This window comes from Oncorhynchus kisutch, linkage group LG27 (assembly GCF_002021735.2).
Source record: "Oncorhynchus kisutch isolate 150728-3 linkage group LG27, Okis_V2, whole genome shotgun sequence".
NCBI lineage: Eukaryota > Metazoa > Chordata > Actinopteri > Salmoniformes > Salmonidae > Oncorhynchus > Oncorhynchus kisutch.
Window position 1 is genome coordinate 25,356,194 of NC_034200.2, and position 27,196 is coordinate 25,383,389.

General features: G+C 41.2%; 1 protein-coding gene across 3 annotated transcripts; it reads left to right on the forward strand.

Moving 5' to 3' along the window:
• Positions 1-100: 100 nt before the first annotated feature.
• On the forward strand, positions 101-26,243 carry LOC109871760 (WD repeat-containing protein 37). Of its 3 annotated transcripts, XR_004205772.1 has the most exons (16): positions 102-283; positions 1,133-1,305; positions 3,902-3,998; positions 4,151-4,246; positions 4,435-4,499; positions 9,018-9,153; positions 9,847-9,918; positions 12,547-12,591; positions 12,709-12,785; positions 12,884-13,121; positions 14,093-14,234; positions 15,487-15,621; positions 15,843-15,957; positions 22,925-23,071; positions 23,329-24,233; positions 24,279-26,243. XR_004205772.1 is itself a non-coding variant. In XM_020462751.2 (15 exons), exons 2-14 carry the CDS (start codon positions 1,168-1,170, stop codon positions 23,054-23,056), a joined length of 1,485 nt encoding a protein of 494 aa, XP_020318340.1. In that variant the 5' UTR covers positions 101-283; positions 1,133-1,167; the 3' UTR covers positions 23,057-23,071; positions 23,329-26,243. The 3 variants fall into 3 exon arrangements, 2 of the variants coding, with proteins under 2 accessions (XP_020318340.1, XP_020318338.1); XM_020462751.2 differs by having other exon boundaries at positions 101-283; positions 12,887-13,121; positions 23,329-26,243; XM_020462749.2 differs by having other exon boundaries at positions 23,329-26,243.
• Positions 26,244-27,196: the final 953 nt, after the last annotated feature.

The window sequence follows — 27,196 nt, forward strand, 5'->3', positions numbered from 1 at the left end:
CCTACTTGACTCATGGGGTTTGTCCAAAGGGGGTGTTGAAAACACAAATTGGGTAATGAACCCGGAACTAGGCGTAACTTCCTTCGGTGGCCCGGATGAAACGGCCAGTCAGTTAGCTGCTATCTGTTTGACAGTGGGTAGCTGCATAGACTGTCAAAAGAAGGGAAGCTAGACGTCAACAAGAACCTCAGTAAATATTTTTTTCTCGTAGATCATGGCAAATGGGTTTATGACAGAATAAATTTCAGAGCGACTTGGAACAAATATCTGGATTTCTAGTATTGTAAGTATATATGCATTCTTTTTTATTTTATTGTATGTGCACGGTTCTCTGCTAGCGAGTTCGCTAGCTCACTAACTAACTCGGTACGTCAATTCAGTTAACTAGTTAGCGTCGTAGTAGGTCGCACCTTAGCTATTTTTTGTTGTCCTTTTGGGTGTACATTTTGTTCAAAATAGCTAGATAGTAGACAGTCTTCGTTCTGTCACCTCAGTAATATCAATGAACATTTGTCAGATGGGTAGCATGAGTTATTTCGCGTCATAACTAGCTAGCTAGGTAGTTTGACAACTAGCTAGTCTGGTTAACTAACTACGTTCTTACTAGGGAATCAGGCAGGGTGGCTTGACAGGGATTGGTTTTAGGTTCATCTTCAACAGTAATTGTTAACTTGCAGTAACGTTTGTTAGTATGTATTGTGTCACATTCGTTGAACGTTTTCTTGCCTGACATCAGTCCTTCACACACCCCTTCAAGGGCAACATGATTCCAATATTGACATGTGGACATCACATAGTTATTATCATGATATGGAGTTAATCTAACGTTTTATCTATTCCATTTATTTTATGATGACTCCAGTACCTGTCATACATGCTCCTCAAGATGTCCTCTTTAAATCAATGAGATGCCCCTGGGAGCTGTAAAGATATGAATGAGAAATACTGTTTGCATGTGGGGTATGTGTACCTGAACACCTCCAAAGGCAACAGTATATACCACAATCTTTGGCCATACTGACTAAGGAAGACACTCTTAGTATGGATAGGGCCTTGTGTAAAGACCTCTGGAATAGCTACGAACGAATATAGCTAATCATTTTAACCATGTACTCTGTTTCCTCCTTTACAGTTTCACATAGGAAGGTTGGGAGTCTATGAGTAGGGATGCCTGTCGAAAGTGGAAGCAGTGCAGCTTCTCGCCAGGCCAAGCAGAAGCGCAAGTCCCACAGCCTGTCCATCCGCCGGACCAACAGCACAGAGCAGGAGCGCACAGGTTTACAGAGGGAGATGTTGGAGGGCCAGGTGAGGACTGGCCTGGGGGGGAGCATGAGAACAATACACAGATTAGTAGAGTTTTCATTTGCTTTTATCCGTCTGAATGTTGTCAACATGACGAGAGATTTTCCTATCTGAACACAAACCAGGATATCCTTGTCAGATTGCAAAATTGTATAGAATAGAATGAGGCAATCCACATGTCTGTGGTAGTTGTGTTCTTATCTTGGGTGCACTAATGGCCCTGTCGTTTGAACCAATAGGTTCACTAGTCTAAAATAGGCCTAATCCCTTTACACTGTGATCCATCAGTTTAGAGAGCATGAAATGCTGTTGTGCTGTTTAACCATCAGAATCAATGTGTGCTCTTCTGTCCCTGACCAAGTGATGCAAGTGGACTCAAGCTAATCTATTTCAACATCACTTAGTTAAGTCAATTATATGATATAAAGTGTATGGATGCAGTTATAAGAACAGAACATATTCAGTTGAATGATACATCAGACTACATGAGATACAACAGCCAAACTAGACTTTCCCCTATCATAAAATATAAATTAGCCTAACATTGATTTAGTTAACAGTTGTAATCCAAGTAGTAAGTTAATGTAGGTATTTTTGTGGAATTGTTTATTCAATTATCTTAGTTCTATGTTAGCTATTATTAACTGGCTGGTTCGAGCTCTGAATGCTGATTGGCTGACAGCTGTGGTATATACCACGGCTATGACAAAACATACATTTTTGCTGCTCTAATTTCGTTGGTAACCAGTTTATAATAGCAAAAAGGCACCTCGTGCGTTTGTGGTATATGGCCAATATACCACGGCTAAGGGCTGTATCCAGGCTTTGCGCTTAAGAACAGCCCTTAGACGTGGTATATTGGCCATATACCACACTCCCTTGGGCTTTATTGCTTAATTTTCTTCAGACTTTCTACACTCCAACACTGAACAAACAGATTAAGATAAATTCTATGTCTGATCATTAAAGGCATGCCCAGACGATAATTAAGGGGATGCCCAGATAACTATGGGGATCAACTGTAAAATACCACTTGCCTTTTTCAGTATGTCTTTTTCATAGTAGTGTATGTTTTCAGCTTTTTTCTGCATATTATTGTGGTAGCATGTAGTGTTACTTCAGAGGAATAATTCACCTTTCTCTTAAATTATTCGGGACATGGGGCAAACCACTTAATCCAACTTTTGTTTTTACTCTGGCTTTGATTAGTCTAACTCTGCTGATAATCTGCGTCACCATTTGAAACCTGAGGTAAGTTAGGTGTTCAGAAACACTGCAGCTGTGCCAGAATGTAGAGTACCAGCCTCTCGAGTGGCGCAGTGGTCTAAGGCTGTGCCACTAGAGATTCTGGGTTCAAGTCCAGGCTCTGTCTCAGCCGGCCGCGACCGGGAGACCCATGGGGTGGCACACAATTGGCCCAGCATCGTCCGGTTTAGGGGAGTGTTTGGCCGGCAGGGATGTCCTTGTCCCATCGCGCACTAGCGACTCCTGTGGCGGGCCGTGCGTGGTGCACTCTAACATGGTCGCCAGGTGTACAGTGTTTCTTCCAACACATTGGTGCGGCTGGCTTCCGGGTTAAGTGGGCATTGTGTCAAGAAGCAGTGCGGCTTGGCAGGGTTGTGTTTCGGAGGACGCACGGCTCTCGACCTTCACCTCTCCTGAGTCCGTACGGGAGTTGCAGCGATGAGACAAGACCGTAACTACCAATTGGATACCATGGGGAGAAAAAGGGGTAAAAAAATAATGTAGATTACCTTCTCAATAGCATACTAAATAGTTTAGGTGTAATGTAGTGTTCTCTCTCCCTAGGTTCATTCACATACTATGCAGTTCCTTTCCCCTTGCCAAAATGTTCAGTTCTATGAAAGGGATTTTGGCAATAAGGCTCTTTAACTACTTCCTCAGAGTCCGATGAACTCCAATATATAATTTTTATGTCTGTGTGCAGTTTGCGCTAGTGTAATGACAGTCTACGGGTATCTACGCTAACGCTAGTTAGCAATGGTTCGCAAAACTACCTCTAACTTTTTTCATACTGGACACGGAGACATAAAAATGGTGTCCGCAAGTTCATCTGACTCTGCGGAAAAATCCACAAGTATCCCTTTAAATCTACAGCGAGCTTGATTCAACATGTTCTGTGCTCCTATCCAGAAAATCTGTTTTCAGTATTTCAAATCTCTCCATTGCTATTAGCGCAATGACATGCTAGCTGTTCCCGTAGACTTCTAATCATTGAGCCAATTACTATCCATTTAAAAGCTTGTCTATATGTGTGCATATATATATATATATATATATATATTATTTTTTATAAAAAAAAAAAAACTATATATACTGAAAAGGTTATCATTTAATAGTGTTAAGGGGACTGTAACTCTACAGTCCCCTTAGCACTATTAAATGATAACCTTTTCAGTGTCGTCTTGCAGGAATATTATGCTAAATATTTTGCTGTTATAGCACTGGGGCCCACACATTTTGAATTTGAAGTCTTGCTCTCATTATAAACCAAAGGGTGAATTATTCTGTTATTTCTTTTATTATTTTACCTAAAATATTAATATTATCAATTTCTCCCCCATTTATGCATCTGCAGGATTCCAAATTGCCATTGTCTTTGAGAAGCAATCTTCTGGACCTGTTTGGCCAGATTGAGAGAGAGTTTGAAAACCTCTACATTGAAAACATTGAGTGTAAGTATAGCACACGAATTGGTGCATAACATTTCTATAGCTTTTTATGTGTGGTCATCATTGGAATGGATGTCACTCTGTGTACACCACTAACCATATGTGAAAATGTGTTGATTGATATGTTTGATAATCCCATTTCTGTTCATTTGCAGTGCGTAGAGAGATTGAAACACTGAACGATCGTTTGACAGCTGAAGGACAAACCATCGATGGGGGAGATTTGACAAAGGGGGCACTTAAAACAAAAGGTTTATAGACAGTAGAATTTCCTTTGACGTTAGAAAGTTTACCATTATTTCTGTTCAACACATGTTAATACTGCTGTGATGGGCCTTAATGCCAAATAAAGAAAATTAGATAGGGAGCCACAATATTTTGATTAGAGACTTCTGACTTCTTATTCTGTTCTCTTAATGTGCTCTCTCTTTACTCACAGCAAGTCATAGCACAAGTCAACTTTCACAAAAACTGAAGACCACTTATAAGGCATCTACAAGCAAGGTAAAATACCTTCTCTTTCTCTCTGACTTGCATGACGTTTAAAAGAAAAGGGTTACTATTGTTGAGTACCTACAACTAGTGCTGAGCGATTTAACTGAAATGTTGGTTATTTTGAGAGTTTTAAAACAACTAATTGACTCAAGTTGGTGAAATTATTTTAATTTGATTTCTTCAGTTTTTTTCTGTGAGCTCAATGTGTGCATTGTGCAGTTTCTGTAGAGATCACATCAAGCCCAAACTGCGATTAAGTAGAGAAATGTAGTTTGCAACAGGCCAATATTCTACATAGTTTAGCTCAGAAAATATGGTAATTTTTCAACTGCAATGCCCATAATCCATTGCACGCCTACTTGTCCGGTCTGTGTTTCTTTTACGCCTGCTACGTTAGGTTAGTGTGGGGCAGAGAAGGGACAGAATGTGCGATCCTAAGGGATAGAGTGCAGTTGCTATGTGAGGTATGTCCTAATACATTATTTAAGTGATTCTTAGTTGGTACTCAGCAGTTATAAAAGTAAGCCTTATTTACTTTGAAGAACTGCTAAAATAGTGATTTTGTCAGACAGTATAGGCAGCTCTAGAGCGATGATTACTTGGAAGAAATGAATAAAGTCATCAAATGTAATATACACAACAACTTAAACATTTTATTAAATATAAGTAATGTAAATAAATGATGGTTATTAGGTGATAATCAGTAATTGGCAGTCACTACCATCATGAGACTTTATTCTGTTACAGCATTCAACCCACATAATACATAGTGCATTTAATGTTTTAAAAAAAACATGATCGAAATCAAAAACCGTGCTTCTTTTTACACTAATCGCTCAGCACTACTTACAATTTAGTTGTTCTCTATTACAATAATTATTTTGGTAAAGGGGTGACTTAGAGGGGACAAAGCCCACTGTTCTATTGAAACACAATCATAGATGAAAATTATATTTATTTTTGAGGAAATAGATATAAGGATACATTTGAAATACAATCGCTTTAGGTTTGTACTGTATGTGAAGTTTTCATTGAACAGGAGATATGAAAGTGGTGATATTGTCAATGTATTATTATTATTTTTTACCTGTGTCATAGCGCTCACATTCTTTCCATGGCAAAGTAGGTGATGGACCTCTTCTCACCTTCACTGTGGGAAACATTGTGGAGGTGTGGAGTAGAGACTCATGGGTAACAGGTTCTTCATGTCCCCTGTGTCCCCCCACATGAGCAGCCCAGCCATGGGGGTGATGCACCATCTCCAAGACACTTGGTGATTGAAATGTATGACTTGTTATTTTCCAGACTAATTTCAGTGAGACTTATTAAAGACACCAATTGATATCTCACTAACTAAAGCTTTCTAAGCAATTAAGGCTACGCATTTTGTATTTTGTTTGTTTCTTCATTCACTAGAATGCATTTCAATTGGATTTCCAAGCTGTCAAGCACTTAGGCCGAAAGTTTGACAAGATCTCTGTGAAATGTCTTGAGCTTCAATGTCTGTAGTGGAAATTTCCTGTATTTACCAAATCATGAGAGCAAACCACCACACAAGTCAGAGTTATCATAAAGTCCATCTTTAGTTATATGAGCTCCATCACAACCCTGTGACTCTCAGATCAATTCAGTGTCTATAAATGAATTCTCTGAGAGTCCTTGCACATTGCAACTGAGATCCTTTATAGCAAAGACACACATAGCCAGACAGCATTGGCTATACATTTTCGTTCAGCTAAACTATGTTCTTATCTCGCTCTCAGGACCATAAAACAAAACCTCATCAACAGGCATATATCAAATACACCCTTCCTGGACAAGATCACAGAGACACAGTGAGTGGCACACATACATTGTGGAGCCAAGAGATAATATTTCCCCCCTCAATCATCCCTTAAAATGGTTTAAAAGATATGTTTACATATGAAGATAAGCTTGACCTCTCCCCTCTCTGCGGCCCAAGTAACTGAACCCTGACAGAGAACAGATAACTGCAACCGGCCAACAGTATTATCCAAAAATATACATTCTAATGACATATCTTAACCATTTAAAAATGTTACCTAAATAATTATGATTCTGCCACGACATGTCTTAAAGGGATACTCTGAGATTCTGGCATTTTGTCTTTGCGTGCAGCATGAAGTAAGTTGAGGTGGATTCGCGAGCCAGTGCTAACTAGCATTAGCGCAATGACTACCAATACAGTAGCATACGTTAGCATACCTCTAGACTTCCTGTAGCATTGCCAGAATCTCGCAGTATCCCTTTATTGACTGATGGTTTTAGGTGAAACGGTATTTGTGGGCCTTTTTTTTGTTTCCCAGTCAGTGCAATGATCGATGATATTGTGCTCTTTCTATCGTTTACATTTGAGTCATTTAGTAGAAGAAAACCTACCACAGCTACTGCAATTAGACTCTTCTTTGAAGTAGCCACTATCATGGCAACAGTGTGATGGTCTGTTAGGAACAGCTTGATATTACCTCGTTGAGCATCAGCCCGTTGATTTTCAGCTGCAGTCAGTCACACAATCTCATTACCAGAAAGAACTAGCCTATTCCTCTATAGCTCAGTTGATAGAGCATGGTGCTTGCAACACCAGGATAGTGGGTTCGATTCCTGGGACCACCTGTACGTAAAATGTATACATGCTTAACTGTAAGTCCCTTTGGATAAAAGCGTTTGCTAAATGGCTATTATTATTATTATTTTCAAACATTACAAATAATAAGTTAGGCTGACAGCTTGCTCTGTTCAATGTATGCTATTAAACCGTGCATTCATTGCATTCTATGTTAAAACATTTATTATCTATATGTCATTTTCAGAAATGCCTCTTGGAAGGCCTCAAGCACCCACTAATCCTTTCTTGGAATGCTGATGATTTATTGATGTAAAACAAGCAACAATTTGATATGCTCATTGCAGACTATTCACTGTCTGAATAGGCTATAGCCCATAAACTGGGTCAGGGAGCCATAGATATTTGGCCAGTTTCCTACCTACTGATTTAACGATGTTTTACAGAATCTAACACTCTACCTATTGCCTGTTGCCTAATGGTTAAATATAGCATGTTACACCAGTGTTACATCTAAATTGGTTCTGTAATCCTTAACAGCTCTTTGAGTATAAACTGAACTGCTATCTTTCCTATGGCCTCCATTCACGACTGACTGTTAATAGCTCTTCATTTAGTTTATGCACACCTTTTAAAATGCATGTGACTTATCCTGTTTCATAGGGAACTGTGTATTAAATCACACCTGGGAACATTTAGAATGTCTATATGTATGTTAGTCCTGAAATGTTTTTTCTCAACTGATTTGATATAAAAAAAAATTGTATTACACCATCGCATGTATCTCGCACCAAAGCCTCAGGGGGCGTCCCAAATGGCTCTGGTCAAATGTAGTGCATTATTTAGGAAATAGGGTGCTATTTAAGAGAGACCCTCAGCTACTGTATCTGCAGATGTTTTATCTGTGCAGCCTTGAGACACAGAGCTGCTGCTGCTATGTGTGGTTAGGCTGCTGTGCTGTTGGCTTGTTCTGTGCTTACAAACAACCCCTGGTTTACCAATCGCTGAAAACTACCTGCAACTTAACAAATCAAAGTTTTGGGTAACATTTTGGTCTTCTATCGTGCCATTATGCTGTTACTAGGCCTATATGTTTACTGTAAGTTCACATAGGGTTGAATTTACACTTTATTTTCCATAGTTTTCTCAAGGATGATTTTATGTTTTTTGTATGTGGTTGCAATATTCTGGTTTTCCAGAAATCTGTTTTGAGGATTTTGGATTTCTTGGTTATTCCCTGTTGATTCTGGGAATCTTTCAACTGGGATTTCTGGGACACCTGGGAATTTTTGGAAAGTTACTAGAGTTTTGCAGCCCTGTTTATGTATGTTGTTGAATTATTTTGGTGAGATAACTGACCTGCTACTTTATGCCCTCTTGCTTTTACAGTGGGAACGTATTTAGTGGTTTGTTTCAAACACCTGCCACTCCGAAGTCCAACTTCCATTTTAGATGTAAACATGGATACTGACTGATGATAATCATTTCGCTATTATTATTTGAAGTCTTTTTGTTTTATTTAACCTTCTATTGCTTAATATGTTCTTTATCCCTTCTTATTTCTTTCACAGCTTTGCATTTAAAAGGAGTTTTGATTAATGCTGCATATTGATTGTGTCCCCAACATGACACTGAGGTGATGTGAATAAATAAATAATGATAATTGTGTCCCAACTGGCACCCTATTCGCTAATATTGTGCACTATTTTTGATCAGAGCACTAAAGAAGTGCGCTATATAGGGAATATGGTGCCATTTTGGACATATCCTAAAACAACCTAAGCTTCTTAGCCATCGCAGAGGTATCATGCTAACTGTTTGGAACCCTAATGACCCTGTGACCCCCACCCACCCAGTGCTGCTGTCCCTCCCTGCTTCCATTTATGCTACCTCCTCTTCATTCACCTGTGTGTTAACACCATCTCCTGTCTGCTGCCCTTCAGATCGTTTCCAGTTTTAAAGCCACCACGTCCAGAGCCGTGTGCCAGCTGGTCAAGGAGTATGTAGGTCACAGGGATGGCATATGGGACCTGAGTGTCACCAGGACACAGCCCGTGGTGCTGGGCACAGCTTCGGCAGGTAGATCGCTACAGTACATCCCAATGCCATTGTGGTAGGGTTGCAAAATTCCAGTAAATTCCCTGGTTTGATAGAAATCCCAGATGTAAGGTTCCTGGAATCAGGAGGAAATAAGTAGGAGAAACATAAACCTCCCACCAGTATTTCTGGAAAATCTGTCAAGTTTTTGCAAGCTAGAATTTTGCAAGCCTAGCTAGCTACAGTGCTTCCCAATGTCTTGGCTGCTGGCCTTATTGTCCTCCTGGCCCAAGACTAACAATCATGTTAGTGAGTCACAGCCTAACAGGGCTTTCAAATTCACTGCAGACTTTGGTTTAATATTCAATCCATTTAACTGTCAACATGTCTGTGTTAAGGTTGTGATAAAGCGATCATAAGGTCTAGTAATGATTGCCTTCAGACCGGAGAGCTTATTGTGCTTTTAATACTCTAAGAGGGGGCAAATGTAATTTGGCAATGGTTATAGTACGATGGTAGTGCGAGCTGAATTAATCATGAACTGTATCCCAAATGGCATCCCATTCCCTATTTAGTGCAATACTTTTGACCAGGGCCCATAGTGCTACTGGTCAAAAGTTGTGCTTTATATTGGAAATAGGGTGCCATTTGAGACTCTCAAAGGATTACAATATGAAGCGAGCGTGGCCTACTGTTCTAAGCCACTGTGTGTGTACACCACGTGTCTGTCCACAGATCACAGTGCCATGCTATGGAGCATCGAGACTGGGAAGTGCCTCCTGAAGTATGTGGGTCATGCAGGATCAGGTAAAATACTGTTTTTATTTAATCCATGCTATGTGGAGTCATGAAGAAAGCGACTGGTCTAAATTATTCATAGAGACCGTCCCAAATGTTTACTTCTGGCGCTGACAGAGATGGCCGCCTCGCTTCGCGTTCCTAGGAAACTATGCAGTATTTTATTTATTTATGTGTTATTGCTTACATTGTTACCCCAGGATTCATTCCTTGTGTATAAGGTAGTTGTTGTGAAATTGTTAGGTGAGTACTTGTTAGATATTACTGCATGGTCAGAACTAGAAGCACAAGCATTTCGCTACACTCGCATTAACATCTGCTAACCATGTGTATGTGACAAATAAGATGTGATTTGAAATGGCACCCTATTTAGAATCCCAAATGGCACCCAATTCCCTATATAGTGCAATACTTTTGACCAGAGCACTATGGGGCCCTGGTAAAAAGTAGTGTACCACAAATTAAGAAATAATGTGACTAAACGAAATAAGAAGAAAAAATAACTATACTATGAAACAAAGATGAATGATAGTAAAAAAAAGCTTTGGAGCACCTTGGGGGAAAAGCCAACTCGGCTCCATCATTCATTGAGTCAGATGGTTAATTTATAACAAAACCCAATGATATTGCCAACTACTTTAATTACTTTTTAATTGGCAAGAAAAGCACATTTACGGATTATATGCCAGCAGCAAACGCTGACACTACACGTCCAAGTATATCTGACCAAATTATGAAAGACAAGAATTGTACTTTGGAATTTTGAAAGTCAGTGTGGAAGAGGTGAATTTTTTTGTTGTCTATCAACAATGACAAGCCACCCGGGTCTGACAATCTGGATGTACATTTACTGAGGATAATAGCAGACGATATTGTCACTCCTATTTGTCACATCTTCAATTTAAGCCTACTAGAAAGTGTGTGCCCTCAGGCCTGGAGGGAAGCTAAAGTCATTCCGCTACCCAAGAATAGTAAAGCCCCCTTTACTGGCTCAAATAGCCGACCAATCAGCCTGTTACCAACCCTTAGTAAACTTCTGTAAAAAATGGTGTTTGACCAGATACAATGCTATTTCACAGTAAACAAATTGACAACAGACTTTCAGCACACTTAAAGGGAAGGACACTCAACAAGCACAGCACTTACACATATGACTGATGATTGGCTGAGAGAAATTGATGCTAAAATGATTGTGGGGGCTGTCTTGTTAGACTTTTGTTAGTCAGCTTTTGACATTATTGATCATAGTCTGCTGCTGGAAACACGTATGTGTTATGACTTTACACCTATAATGTGGATAAAGAGTTACTTTTCTAACAGAACACAGAGGGTGTTCTTTAATGGAAGCCTCTCAAACATAATCCAGGTAGAATCAGGAATTCCCCAGGGTAGCTGTTTAGGCCCCTTGCTTTTTAAAATCTTTACTAACGACATGCCACTGGCTTTGAGTAAGGACAGTGTGTGATGATGATGACTCGAATACAAGTGTACCAAGTGACTGCAACACTTAACAACACTTAACAAAGGGCTGCAGTTAGTTTTGGAATGGGTAGCAAGGAATAAGCTTGTCCTAAATATTTCAAAAACTAAAAGCATTGTATTTGGGACAAATCATTCACTAAACCCTAAACCTCAACTGTGTCTCGTAATGAATAATTTGGAAATTGAGCAAGTTGAGGTGACTAAACTACTTGGAGTAACCCTGGATTGTAAACTGTCATGGTCAAAACATATTGATACAACAGTAGCTAAGATGGGGAGAAATCTAGCCATAATAAAACACTGCTCTGCCTTCTCAACAACACTATCAACAAGGCATGTCCTACAGGCCCTAGTTTTGTCACACCTAGAGTAGTGTTCAGTCGTGTGGTCAGGTGCCACAAAGAGGGACTTGGGAAAATTGCAGTTGGCTCAGAACAGGGCAGCACGGCTGGCCCTTAAAAGTTCACGCAGAGCTAACATTAATGACATGCATGTCAATCTCTCATGGCTCAAAGTGGAAGAGAGATTGACTTCATCATTACTTGTTTTTGTAAGAGGTGTTGACAAGCTGAATGTGCTGAGCTGTCTGTTTTAAACTACTAGCACACAGCTCAGACACTCATGCATACCCCACAAGACATGCCACCAGAAGTCCAGAACAGACTATGGGAGGTGCAAAGTTCCACATAGAGCCATGACTACATGGAACTCTATTCCACATCAGGTAACTGATGCAAGCAGTAGAATCAGATTTTAAAAACAGGTAAAAATACACCTTATGGAACAACGGGGACTGTGAAGAGACACATACAAAGGTACAGACACATGCATATGCACATATTGTGATATTGTTCTATGGTGGTATTGAACATTTTGTGTTGTGGACATGTGGTGGTGTAGGAATGCTATATGGTGTACTGTTTTATCTTTAGCTCATTCAGTACAAACATAGTTGACTGTTTTATCTGTTGTTGTATATGTATTGTGGTTGCTTTGGTGTGTTTGGACCCCAGGAAGAGTAGCTGCTGCCTTGGGGATCCCTAATAAATACAAATATGGAATAGGGTGTGATTTGGGATGGGCCCAAAGTTTTATTGTGGAGGCTATTCATTAATAAATATATTAACAAATACCTCCTATGTTTTCTATTTCCAGTTAACTCTATCAAGTTCCATCCCACGGAACAGATGGCTCTTACAGGTGGCTCTTACATTATGCTCAATGTCCAAAATTGTCCGAAAAAAACATTTTAGTCCATTGTATGTTCAGATGTCTATTGGTTTGGAGGTGTTTGAGGCCTCTCTGCTCTGTCCACAGCGTCTGGTGACCAGACAGCCCATATCTGGAGGTACATGGTGCAGCTGCCCACCCCACAGCCTGTAGCCGATATCAGTGTAAGCAACTCAAAACCATATCTCTTATAACCCACTGCATCTACAGATGTCTAGTTCTAAATGCTGATCTGTGTGTGTGTCTGTCTCCGATTCCACAGCAGACGCCCTGTGACGACGACATAGACTTCTCAGATAAGGATGAGGCTGACGGGGACGGTGAGGGCCCTAACGAGTGTCCCTCCATCCGCATGGCTTCCACTACCCTCAGGAGCCACCAGGGGGTTGTCATCGCTGCAGACTGGCTGGTGGGGGGCAAGCAGGTGGTTACCGCCTCCTGGGACCGGGCTGCCAACCTGTATGATGTGGAGACTTCTGAGCTCGTCCACTCACTCACTGGTACGAACCAGCCGTTCTCTTAGGGACGGTTTCTGGGACACAGATTAAGCCTAGTTCCGGACTAAAAAGCAAGCGCAATGGAGAATATCTATTGAAAATGCTCTTTAGTCCAGGAATAGGGTTAACATGTCTATGGGAAACCACCCCTTAATGTGTGGTGTAAGTGTCTGTAGAGTAATCAATAGATGTAGGTTGTTTTCTGGCATTGTATGTCTGCCATTGAGCCTCTGATCAAATCAATCAAATTTATTTATATAGTCCTTCATACATCAGCTGATATCTCAAAGTGCTGTACAGAAACCCAGCCTAAAACCCCAAACAGCAAGCAATGCAGGTGTAGAAGCACGGTGGCTAGGAAAAACTCCCTAGAAAGGCCAAAACCTAGGAAGAAACCTAGAGAGGAACCAGGCTATGTGGGGTGGCCAGTCCTCTTCTGGCTGTGCCGGGTGGAGATTATAACAGAACATGGCCAAGATGTTCAAATGTTCATAAATGACCAGCATGGTCGTATAATAATAAGGCAGAACAGTTGAAACTGGAGCAGCAGCACGGCCAGGTGGACTGGGGACAGCAAGGAGTCATCATGTCAGGTAATCCTGGGGCATGGTCCTAGGGCTCAGGTCCTCCGAGAGAGAGAAAGAAAGAGAGAAGGAGAGAATTAGAGAACGCACACTTAGATTCACACAGGACACCGAATAGGACAGGAGAAGTACTCCAGATATAACAAACTGACCCTAGCCCCCCGACACAAACTACTGCAGCATAAATACTGGAGGCTGAGACAGGAGGGGTCAGGAGACACTGTGGACCCATCCGAGGACACCCCCGGACAGGGCCAAACAGGAAGGATATAACCTAACCCAATAATGATCACTTTTCAATCATAATCAATGTTCCCTTAAGAGGACTCTACAACAGTTTTTTGCTCTGCCGTATGTCTCTACCTCACCTCTGTGTGTGTGCGGGCGCAGGCCACGACCAGGAGCTGACCCATTGCTGCACCCACCCCACCCAGCGTCTGGTGGTCACCTCGTCCAGAGACACCACCTTCCGTCTGTGGGACTTCAGAGACCCCTCCATCCACTCTGTCAACGTGTTCCAGGGACACACCGAGTGAGTTGCACACACACACCACCTTCCTGTGGGACCTCAGAGACCCCTCATCCACTCTTTCAGTCTGTCACTAGCACCCCTACAAAATTCATGCAAAAAGCATCTCGCCACCCATATGAATGACATTAATTAGACATTAATTTGCAGTCATTATCAATGTGTCTGTTTAGATTACAGGGGGATAATTTGGTCTGCCAACAGTAGCGGATGAGGGCACAGCTAATCAGCCATTAGTATCCAGAACAAATGATACTGTGATACATGAGTCAGTCAAGTGGATGAAGTAGCTGGTGACCTTCAGGCCTCAAATATTCTTACCAAGACAGCATCCGTGTGTTGTAGTAAATATCTAGGTATTCCTCTCATACTGCAAATCTACTGTATCTAGGGTTGCAAAGCTACTGGAAATGTACCAAAGTTACCAGATTCTTCTGTAATTTGGGTAATTAACAGATAATAGATGGCAAACTATGCTAACTTTAGTAACCTGTATCCATATTGTTAATGAGTTTCTAGAAGATTGAGACCATATGGTTCAAGAGGAAATGGCCTAATTAATGAAAAAAGCATCTAATCAACAATTATATTATTTTTCAATCAACTGCAACTCTTCCAACTATTGACTTCTCTTCGCAACTGCCTCCAGTTTGGCGCCAAAACATTGACAACAAATACATACCAACATAGTAAAATAAATAAAAAAGAAAGATATTTCATGCTGAAACCTTTGCCTATAAAAAACCCTTGCCTAGTTCAATAAAAAATATTAAACACCAATGATATTCAATAAGTTGGTTTATATTTAGGATAATGTTTTACAGCTTTGTCATTCTATTTGTTTTAAAATCATTTTATTTAATTATTTCATATATTTAAATGTGATAAGGCCACACAAAGGGTCAGATATAATTAGACACCTGTGATAATCTGAATTACCCAAAAGGGCCACTAGATGTCTTGTTGTAAATTACATAAAGTCCTTGAAAGTTACCAAAAGTTACCCTATCTAATTGTAATACTATTAAGTGTCAACATTTCCTAGGATATTAGTTGCCAGGGTTCCTTCACTAAGACAACATCAGTGTGTGGTTGATTCAGTCAACTTCAATCTCATTCATTTCATAAAGCACTTTTAACGTCAACAGTTCTCACTAAGTGCTTTCCAGTAATCTGTCCTAAGCCCCAAAGAGCAAGGAAAGCACGTGAATGACTGTTTTGAATGACTCTCTTCCGCCATGTCATGCGTCTCCAGCACGGTGACATCAGCAGTGTTCACTGTGGGGGACAATGTGGTGTCTGGGAGTGACGATCGCACCGTCAAGGTCTGGGACCTCAAGAACATGAGGTCACCCATAGCAACAATCCGCACAGACTCTGCAGTCAATAGGTGAGAGCGAGGACTTTCAAATTGAGATAGTAGGCAAGTATTGGTTTGAACCTGTCAAGACTGGTATTTAAGAATTGATATTATATTTTTTAACCCCTTTCAGGATGTCGGTGAGCCAACTAATCTAAATATGTTACTGGGAATTTTGTTTTTAGAAGGTTCAATAAAAATGCATGTTTTGAAGCCTAACCTTTTACTGTAGTTTGAACTACTTCTTACAGGATAAGCGTGTCGGTGAGTCAAAGAATCATTGCTCTTCCTCACGACAATCGACAAGTTCGGCTGTTTGACATGTCAGGAGTGCGGCTGGCTCGACTCCCACACAGCAACAGACAGGTAACCAGCACCAACACACAGAGGCAACAAATACATACATTTCCAGTTGTAATCTGCATCTGTAGGGGTTTTACTGATCTATAGATTGGGCTGGATATTTATATCATCGCAGATAATAAGTCAGGATCATATTCATTAGTTTACAACATAGTAAAATCTTTTGCCACTGTAACCAAAAATGTTGACAAAAAAAAAACAGGCAGATTTTATTGGACAAATTCAGAAAGGTCCCTCCATGTTTCGACCTGGTGAATAAGACCCTGAGGTATATACTACAAAGTAGGATCAAGTAGTTAGCCAGCTAACTTTATTGAGGGTGAATAGGCAAGACAAAATATTTAACTGCTTTTGAGCGGAGTATGGTAGTAAGTGCCAGGTACACTGGTTTGAGTGTGTCAAGAACTGCAACGCTGCTGGGTTTTACACTCAACAGTTTCCCATGTTTATCACCACCCAAAGGACATCCAGCCAACAGTTGTGACACAACTGTGGGAAGAATTGGAGTCCGCATGGGCCAGCATCCCTGTGGAACTCTTTCGACACCTTGTAGAGTCCATGCCCCAACGAATTGAGGCTGAAGCGCTCCCCAAAAAAGGGGTGTGCAACTCAATATTTCGGGGTTGTTCCTAATGTTTTGTACACTGTGTTTATATACAGTACCAGTCAAAAGTTTTGACACACCTACTCATTCCAGGGATTTTCTTTATTTTTTACTATTTTCAACATTGTAGAATTTAGTGAAGATATCAAAACTTTGAAATAACACATGGAATAATGTAGTAACCAAAAAAGTGTTAAACAAATCAAACATATTTTATATTTGAGATTCTTCAAAGTAGCCACCCTTTGTCTTGATGACAGCTTTGCACACTCTTGGCGTTCTCTCAAACAGCTTCATGAGGTTGTCACCTGGGATGGATTTCTATTAACAGGTGTGCCTTGTTAATTTGTGGAATTTCTTTCCTCCTTAATGCATTTGAGCCAATCAGTTGTGTTGTGACAAAGTAGGGTTGGTATACAGAACATATATTTACCTATTTGGTAAAAGACCAAGTCCATATTATGGCAAGAACAGCTCTAATAAGCAAAGAGAAATGACAGTCCATCATTTATTCAAGACATGAAGGTCAGTCAATCTGGAAAATGTAAAGAACTTTTGCACAGTCGCAAAAAATGTTAAGTGCTATGATGAAACTGGCTCTCATGAGGACCGCCACAGGAAAGGAAGACCCAGAGTTACCTCTGATGCAAAGGATAAGTTCATTAGAGTTACCAGCCTCAGAAATTGCAGCCCAAATAAATGCTTCAGAGTTCAGGGTCTACAGGGAGGAGGTGAGGGCCCTCGGAGTGTGGTGTCAGGAAAATAACCTCACACTCAACGTCAACAAAACTAAGGAGATGATTGTGGACTTTAGGAAACAGCAGAGGGAACACCCCCCTATCCACATCGATGGAACAGTAGTGGAGAGGGTAGCAAGTTTTAAGTTTCTTGGCATACACATCACAGACAAACTGAATTGGTCCACTCACACAGACAGCATCGTGAAGAAGGCGCAGCAGCGCCTCTTCAACCTCAGGAGGCTGAAGAAATTCGGCTTGTCACCAAAAGCACTCACAAACTTCTACAGATGCACAATCGAGAGCATCCTGGCGGGCTGTATCACCGCCTGGTATGGCAACTGCACCGCCCTCAACCGTAAGGCTCTCCAGAGGGTAGTGAGGTCTGCACAACGCATCACCGGGGGCAAACTACCTGCCCTCCAGGACACCTACACCACCCGATGCTACAGGAAGGCCATAAAGATCATCAAGGACATCATCCACCCGAGCCACTGCCTGTTCACCCCGCTGTCATCCAGAAGGCGAGGTCAGTACAGGTGCATCAAAGCTGGGACCGAGAGACTGAAAAACAGCTTCTATCTCAAGGCCATCAGACTGTTAAACAGCCACCACTAACATTGAGTGGCTGCTGCCAACACACTGTCAATGACACGGACTCAACTCCAGCCACTTTAATAATGGGAATTGATGGGAAATGATGTAAATATATCACTAGCCACTTTAACTATGCCACTTTGTTTACATACTCATCTCATATGTTATACTGTACTCGATATCATCTACTGTATCTTGCCTATGCTGCTCTGTACCATCACTCATTCATATATCCTTATGTACATATTCCTTATCCCCTTACACTGTGTATAAGACAGTAGTTTTTTTGGAATTGTTAGTTAGATTACTTGTTCGTTATTACTGCATTGTCGGAACTAGAAGCACAAGCATTTCGCTACACTCGCATTAACATCTGCTAACCATGTGTATGTGACAAATAAAATTTGATTAGATTTTTTGATTTGAAGTAACAGACACTTCTCAACATCAACTGTTTAGAGGAGACTGTGTGAATCAGGCCTTCATGGTTGAATTGCTGCAAAGAAACTACTACTAAAGGACACCAATAAGAAGAAGACACTTGCTTGGACCAAGAAACATGAGCAATGGAGATTAGACTGGTGGAAATCTGTCCAAATTTGTGGTGAACAGATGATCTCCGCATGTGTGGTTCCCATCGTGACGCATGGAGGAGGTGTTTTGGTGTGGTGGTGCTTTGTTGGTGACACTGTCTTTGACTGATTCATTTAGAATTCATTTTTGTTTATCTGTCAGCCCCAGCCTCGAACTCAGGCCCTATGTGTAGTTAACCCTCTCTGCCCATTCATCATCATTTTACCTGCTGTTATTGTCTTAGCTGATTAGCTGCTGTTGTCTTACCTGTTGTCTTAGCTAGCTCTCCCAATCAACACCTGTGATTGCTTTATGCCTCGCTTTATGTCTCTCTCAAATGTCAATATGCCTTGTATATGTATATTGTTGTTTAGGATAGTTATCATTGTTTTTGGTTTACTGCGGAGCCCCTAGTCCCACTCAACATGCATCAGATACCTCCTTTGTCTCACCTCCCACACATGCGGTGACCTCACCCAGTATAACTAGTACGTCCAGAGATGCAACCTCTCTTATCGTCACAAAATGCCTGGGTTTTCCTCCACTGTACCCGCACCCCACCATACCCCTGTCTGTAGATTATGCCCTGAATCTATTCTACCACGTCCAGAAATCTGCTCCTTTTATTCTCTGTCCCCAACGCACTAGACGACCAGTTTTGATATCCTTTAGCCGTACCCTCATCCTACTCCTCCTCTGTTCCTCGGGTGATATGGAGGTTAACCCAGGCCCTGCGTGTCCCCAGGCACTCTCATTTGTTGACTTCTATAACTGAAAAAGCCTTGGTTTCATGCATGTTAACATCAGAAGCCTCCTCCCTAGGTTTGTTTTACTCATTGTGCTATAGTACACTCCGCCAACCCTGATGTCCTTGCGTGTCTGAATCCTGGCTTAGGAAGGCAGTTGCAATCTGCTGCAGAGATAGCTTGCAAAGTTCTGTCATACTTTCCAGGTCTATGCCCAAACAGTTCAAGCTTCTAATTTTAAAAATTCATCTCTCCAGAAATAAGTCTCTCACTGTTGCCACCTGTTATAGACCCCCGTCAGCTCCCAGCTGTGCCCTGGACACCATATGTGAATTGATTGCCCCTCATCTATCTTCAGAGTTCGTTCTTTTAGGTGACCTAAACTGGGATATGCTTAACACCCCGGCAGTCCTGTAATCTAAGATAGATGCCCCCAATCTCACACAAATTATCAAGGAACCCACCAGGTACAACCCTAAATCTGTTAACATGGGCACCCTCATGGATATTATCCTGACCAACTTGCCCTCCAAATAAACCTCTGCTGTTGTCAATCAGGATCTCAGCGATCACTCCCTCATTGCCTGCATCCGCGGTCAAACAACCACTTCTCATCAATGTCAAACGCTCCCTAAAACACTTCTGCGAGCAGACCTTTCTAATCGACCTGACCCGGGTATCCTGTAAGGATATTGACCTCATCCCGACAGTCAAGGATGCCTGGTCATCTTTAAAATTAATTTCCTCACCATCTTAAATAAGCATGCCCCTTTCAAAAAATGTTGAACTAAGAACAGATATAGCTCTTGGTTCACTCCAGACCTGACTGCCCTCGACCAGCACAAAGATATCCTGTGGCGGACTGCAATAGCATCGAATATTCCCCGCAATATGCAACTGTTCAGGGAAGTCGGGAACCAATACACGCAGTCGGTCAGGAAAGCAAAGGCTAGCTTTTTCAAACAGAAATTTGCCTCCTGTAGCTTAAACTCCAAAAAGTTTTGGGACACTGTAAAGTCCATGGAAAACAAGAGCACCTCCTCCCAGCTGCCCACTGCACTGAGGCTAGGTAACACTGTCACCACCGATAAATCCACGATAATCAACAATTTCGAAAAGCATTTCTCTACGGCTGGCCATGCTTTCCATCTGGCTACCCCAACCCCGGCCAACAGCTCCGAAAGCACCGCAGCTACTTGCCCAAGCTTCCCCAGCTTCTCCTTCACCCAAATCCAGATAGCAGATGTTCTGAAAGATCTGCAAAACCTGGACCCATACAAATCAGCTAGGCTAAACAATCTGGACCCTCTCTTTCTAAAATTATCCACCGCCAATGTTGCAACCCCTATTACCAGTCTGTTCAACCTCTCTTTCGTATCATCCAAGATCCCTAAAAATTGGAACGCTGCCGCGGTCATCCCCCTCTTCAAAGGGGGGGACACTCTAGACCCAAACTGTTATAGACCTATATCTATCCTGCCCTGCCTTTCTAAAGTCTTTGAAAGCCAAGTTAATAAACAGATCACTGACCATTTCAAATCCCACTGTACCTTCTCCGCTGTGCAATCCAGTTTCCGAGCTGGTCACGGGTGCACCTCAGCCACGCTCAAGGTACAAAATGATATCCTAACCGCCATCGATACAAGATTGTACTATGCAGCCATCTTCATCGACCTGGCCAAGGATTTTGACTCACCGTATTTTTATCGGCAGACTCAACAGCCTTGGTTTCTCAAATGACTGCCTCGCCTTGTTCACCAACTACTTCTCAGACAGAGTTCAGTGTGTCAAATCGGAGGGCCTGTTGTCCGGACCTCTGGCAGTCTCTATGGGGGTACCACAGGGTTAAATTCTCGGGCTGACTCTTTTCTCTGTACATATCAATGATGTCGCTCTTGCTGCGGGTGATTCCCTGATCCACCTCTACACAGACGACACCATTCTGTATCTGGCCTTTCTTTTGACACTGTGTTAACAAACCTCCAAACGAGCTTCAATGCCATACAACACTCCTTCCGTGGCCTCCTTAAATGCTAAAAAAAACTAAATATTATATTTATTTAACATCATATTTAACATCTCCAATCCAAAATTAAATCTAGAATCGGCTTTCTATTTCGCAACAAATCCTCCTTCACTCATGCCGCCAAACACCCTAGTAAAACAAACTGACTATCCTACCGATCCTCGATTTAGGTGATGTCATTTATAAAATAGCCTCCAACACTCTGCTCAGCAAATTGGATGCAGTCTATCACAGTGCCATCCGTTTTGTCACCAAAACCCCATATACCACCCACCACTGCGACCTGTATGCTCTAGTCGGCTGGCCCTCGCTAGATATTCGTCGCCAGACCCACTGGTTCCAGGTCATCTACAAGTCTTTTCTAGGTAAAGCTCTGCCTTATCTCAGCTCACTGGTCACGATAACACCCACCCATAGCACATAACACCCACCCATAGCACGCGCTCCAGCAGGTATATCTCACTGGTCATCCCCAACACCTATGTGGCCGCCTTTTCTTCCAGTTCTCTGCTGCCAATAACTGGAAGGAATTGCAAAAATGGCTGAAGCTGGAGATTTATATTTCCCTTACTAACTTTAAACATCAGCTATCCGAGCAGCTAACCAATCGCTGCAGCTGTACATAGTCCATCTGTAAATAGCCCATCTAATCTACCTTCCTCATCCCCATATTGTATTTATTTACTTTTCTGCTCTTTTGCACACCAGTATTTCTACTTGCACATCATCATCTGCACATCTATCACTCCAGTGTTAAATTGTTATTATTTGCTACTATGGCCTATTTATTGCCTTACCACCTCACGCCATTTGCACACACTGTATATAGACTTTCTTTTTTTCTATTGTGTTATTGACTGTACGCTTATTTATTTCATTTGTAACTCTGTGTTGTTGTTTGTGTCGCACTGCTTTGCTTTATCTTGGTCAGGTCGCAGTTGTAAATGAGAACTTGTCTCAACGAGCCTACCTGGTTAAATAAAGGTGAAATAAAAAATACATTTAAAACAGCACACTTAACCAACATGGCTACCACAGCATTCTGCAGCGATACGCCATCCCATCTGGTTTGCGCTTAGTGGGACTATCATTTGTTTTTTCAACAGGATAATGACCCAACACACCTCCAGGCTGTGTAAGGGTTTTTGGCTAAGAAGGAGAGTGATGGAGTCCTGTATCAGATGACCTGGCCTCCACAATCATCCGACCTCAACCCAATTGAGATGGTTTGGGATGAGTTGGACCACAGAGTCAAGGAAAAGCAGCCAACAGGTGCTCAACATATGTGGGAACTCCTTCAAAACTGTTGGGAAAGCATTCCAGGTGATGCTGGTTGACAGAACACCAAGTGTGTGCAAAGCTGTCAAGGCAATGTGTGGCTACTTTGAAGACTCTTAAACATATTTAGTTTTCTTTAACACTTGTTTTGTTTACTACATGATTCCATATGTGTTATTTCATAGTTTTGATGTCTTTGCTATTATTCTACAGTGTAGAAAATAGTAAAAATAAAGAAAAACGCATGAATGAGTAGGTGTCCAAACTATTCACTGGTAATGTACGTTTAGCTTAATGAACCAGAAAATCAACAGTTATTTCTGGTTGTTTATCAAAGGTAACTGGCTAACTCATTGATCCTGCTTTGCAGTATACCCTTTAGTGTACTAATGTGGCTGTTGCTTCACAGGGCCACCGGCGCATGGTGTGCTGCTCAGCCTGGTGTGAGGACAACTCCTCCTGTAACCTCTTCAGCTGTGGCTTCGACAGGCAGGCCATCGGATGGAACATCAACATCCCAGCTCTGCTGCAGGAGAAGTGAGCCCAGCCCAGACAGGTTTGTTTTCCCCCTCACTCACTATCTTGTGTTTTTTTGTTGGTATGCCTAGTCCTAGACTCAATGGGGAATTTCCATAGAAGGTGCTTTATACTTCAGGACTAGGCTTAATCTGTGCCCGCGAAACCGCCTCTGTGTTATTTGCAACTGCATATATTTATATATTTTTGACATTACTTCTCTTTTCTATACATATCTGAAAGGGGGATGTGATTTACAAAATGTAAATGTCATCGTATTGTTTTCTTGTGTGTCAGCCCTGAGCCATCCGCCTGGCCCATCTGCTCACTGAACCCCATGTTAAGAGCTGATCCCTGGTCAGTTCAGTCAGATGCCACCACCCTCAGGCAGGGAGGGGAGAAGATCGATCGAGGACCACTCTCTCTCTGTGTCAAGTATTCATGTTCTTCTCATACTCCAAATGTGGTCACAGTCTGGTCTGCATAGTTTGATTATACATACCGTACTACATACATGTGTGATGGTGTGTGTTGGTTTTCAAACTTGCCCATGTATGTACAGAAAATGTAAAGGACTACTCTCTGCTTTGTTGTTGGGCTTATATTGATCAGTTTATTCATGACTTTCCTTCTGAAGATAAATAGCACTGACATAAAGAAGGTACGGGGGGATTTTGTAGTCACCCTAATTTTCAGTTCAGAATAGGTCAGGCACCTTTTTGATGGTGTAGCCTCGTTGATAATGAACAGCATTTCATGGAGACTTGTGTTAGTACTGAAATGCCACACATCTGCTTTCGAAGCCACCTTAAACGCTCAGAAGTACAGCTAGCCAAGCTACTGCATATCTCTGTGCCATTTCGGCAGAGCCATACTTTGTCAAGGTTTACTGCATATCAGAGCCATACTTTGACCATCTATTGGTGATCAACTGAGCACTGAATAAGGAACATGCAGAGCTGCTACAGTACAGTGTTCAAGTGGCTCTGTCATGCACCTTTTAGAACCAATAGCTGTTGCAATTTTATTTGTTGTTAAACTGTTTTAGCCTAAATACCATTGCAGCTTTTGTACAGACTTGAAAGAATCCTACTCTTGAGTCCTAGACAGTATGTTGTACCAGTGGATTAAATTGTGTAAACACCCCATGTTTAGAGGTTGAGGTTGATCGTCTTCACCATTTTAATAGGCTCTTCATTCAGGTTGAGGTTGATCGTCTTCACCATTTTAATAGGCACTTCATTCAGGTTGAGGTTGATCGTCTTCACCATTTTAATAGGCACTTCATTCAGGTTGAGGTTGATCGTCTTCACCATTTTAATAGGCACTTCATTCGTGTGTAATAATCATAAATGAGTCTTAGAAAGTAAGACGTCATGAAATTGCTGTAGAGTTTACAAACAATAATAACGTGAAGTGTTTCTTAGAATTAGTCAGTATTGAACCTGTTACAGGGATATATAGGTCAGTAACTTGTTACCACGTGGTACTTCCTTGCGTAAGTAAGTGGGATCTCTAAGAGCGTTCTAATGCAATAGCTGTAACATGCTTGGTGTGCTCAGTGATCATGGCGTTAATTTCTTCATAGGAAACTAAAAGAAGAAGAGATTATGTGTTTGAGGTAAGTGTGATGTCATAAAGTAGCTGTGTCTGTTTTTTAGAGAAAGAGAATCAATGTTTGACTTGAAAACATTTTGAGTGTAATTGTCTGTGAGAGTCACTTGGCAGGCAGCACAGTTGACTTGGTTACATTCCTGCTCTTACGCAGACAAATGTTACAAAATTCTGCATCTGTATCTCATGAGGCAAGCCAGCTTTATTGCAATCGTAAATGCTTCTTTAGAGACATAGATATGCTTTGTGTTTTGCTAACTTGTAACAACATATTAACTATTGATATTTATACAATAAGTCACGTTGAACATCTTTTATCCCATTATGGAATCGTTATTGTGACGAAATAAAGTTGTTCCAGGTGTAGGCCCACGGTTCTAAGTGAGCGTAACTTTCCTTCCACAATAAATTTCACATCTGGGGAAAATTAAATGTAATCATCTCTATTCAAAGGGGCCTATTTGGCTTAATGGTGTATTCTTGCTGCATATTTTATTATCCTTTTAACTTTGAGGTGATCTTTTCATTTCCACTAGTTCTTCATCCTGTGCAGTTAAAATCAGTTGGATCTCTTTGGTTTCATTGGCTGAAGTATTGTTTTAATCTATAGTGGTTTGCATGTAGTCTTTCTCATGTACCGTCTACATCAGGGATGTCTTAGGGGTTACTCCTAGCCTGGTCCCACATCCATTTGTGCTCTTACCAACTCCATTGGTCATTGTCAAGCCAAACATGACACTACTGTAAGTGACAAGGAGTTGGCATGATGGCACAAACAGATTGGCACTGAAAATAGGCTACTGCAGATGTGGTTGTGCAGTTCTATGCATGACTAATACCACATGATGTAGTACTAGAGGCATTGATTAAGTGACTATAGTAATCTGTTACATGGGTTGGTATAATAAGAGATGTCTCTTGGACCGTAGCTGTCCAGGATTGTAATCCGTGATTTAAGTGAAACAAATTTGTTTGAAATATCAAAGAATCATGGCCTGTGAATGTGAAGTCTAGCCTGGTGCCAGATCTGTTTGTGCGCTTGCCAACTTCATTGCTCGTTTGGCATGACAATGAATGAAAAGGAGTTGGCATGGTAGCACAAACAGACTGCCACTCAGACTACCTGAACTCCTGAGCCACCATGTATAGCTAGTTGACCATGTTTATCATCACTTTCTTCATGGATTTATTTACATTTCAGTCTCATGGTTTTATCAGCTGGTCATGTAAATGTGGTCCTGGTGTTCATTTCAATGGAGTACAGTGCTTGCTTGTTTCCCAAATGGCACCCTATTCCGTATGTAATGCGTTACAAAGGGAATAAGGTGCAATTTGAGACGCATACTCTCATTACATCATACAAACTTAGCAGTAGAAATCAACAGTGTAAAAGCTTTAGTAAAACTGTGGTTACCTACCTAATGATATTTTATGTGGTAAAATAGGTTCATTTTAACAAGAGGAGCTCCACTAGTACACATCTCATAACATGAAACAGTTTAGCTGTGTGTGTGTGTGCGTGCACCCGCATGGTGGCTATTCATAATGAACAGCAGCTTGTGAAATCAAATAAAATGTTGTGCTGTTTCATTCCCTCAGAATTGTGTCCTCTTCTTTGTCGTAGTTCAGCCTTGCTTCGAGTCTTGCAAGGCTGACCATTACTTTGGTGCCGCGATATGAGGATAGTGTTAAATTAATTGTTTAATTAATTAATTGTCTTTTATCACCCAGTTGTCAGAAAACAAAGACCAAGTAGATTATTCTAAAATTGCCAATTGACTCACTTTAATAAAAATATAAATTACTCTTTTACATTTTACATTCAATGATCTAGATAGAAAGTACTTCTGCATTACTGTTAGCATTCAATCATTTTAGTCTGTGAGATTGTGTTGTCTGTTTTGTGTGGAAATAAATATCAAACAATACGACTGCTTGTGGAAAGAGGAAATACATGAATATAACGTTACATTTGCTATGTGTTTATAGGTGTATGTGTGCAATTGTAACAGAGGGAAAATACTAACGAGAGTAAATTACTGTCAAAACTGTCTGTCCGCAAAAAACTATTTTAATATTGTTATAATCTCAGAACCTGCAATGTTCTCTTTGAGCCACTTGATGTCCCTGCTCTTTCATATTTCCCTGGGCCAGATTCACATTCTGTAACTTACTTGGTCCCCAGTACTACAATTATAATTTCTTTAAAAATGACAAAGAAATACTTGACTGAATGTTTGAAAGGATAAATGGTATGCAATGCAAGGAGACTACAAAAGGGGAGCTTAAGTGAGTAACTCAACAGGTGTAGGTGAAGGATTGCTAAAAGGAAAACAGGTTTATCTTTGGGCTACTGTATTGTTACTGTATATGACTGCACAGTGGAGGAAATAGAAGTGGAGGGGTATGTATACTACAAAGCAGGATCAAGGAGTTAGCCAGCTAATTTACTTAAATATTCTGAAATAACTTGTAATTTTACCATATTTTTCTCCGCAATTTCGTGATGGGGCAGCAGGGTAGCCTAGTGCGAGCGTTGGACTAGTAACCG

Excerpts from the sequence above, each read along its gene's own strand:
- LOC109871760 (XM_020462749.2), top strand. The coding sequence starts at position 1,168 with ATGCCTGTCGAAAGTGGAAGCAGTGCAGCTTCTCGCCAGGCCAAGCAG. Across the intron at positions 1,306-3,901 it reads GGGAGATGTTGGAGGGCCAG|GATTCCAAATTGCCATTGTC; the intron begins GTGAGGACTGGC and ends ATGCATCTGCAG. Across the intron at positions 12,592-12,708 it reads GGAACAGATGGCTCTTACAG|CGTCTGGTGACCAGACAGCC; the intron begins GTGGCTCTTACA and ends CTCTGTCCACAG.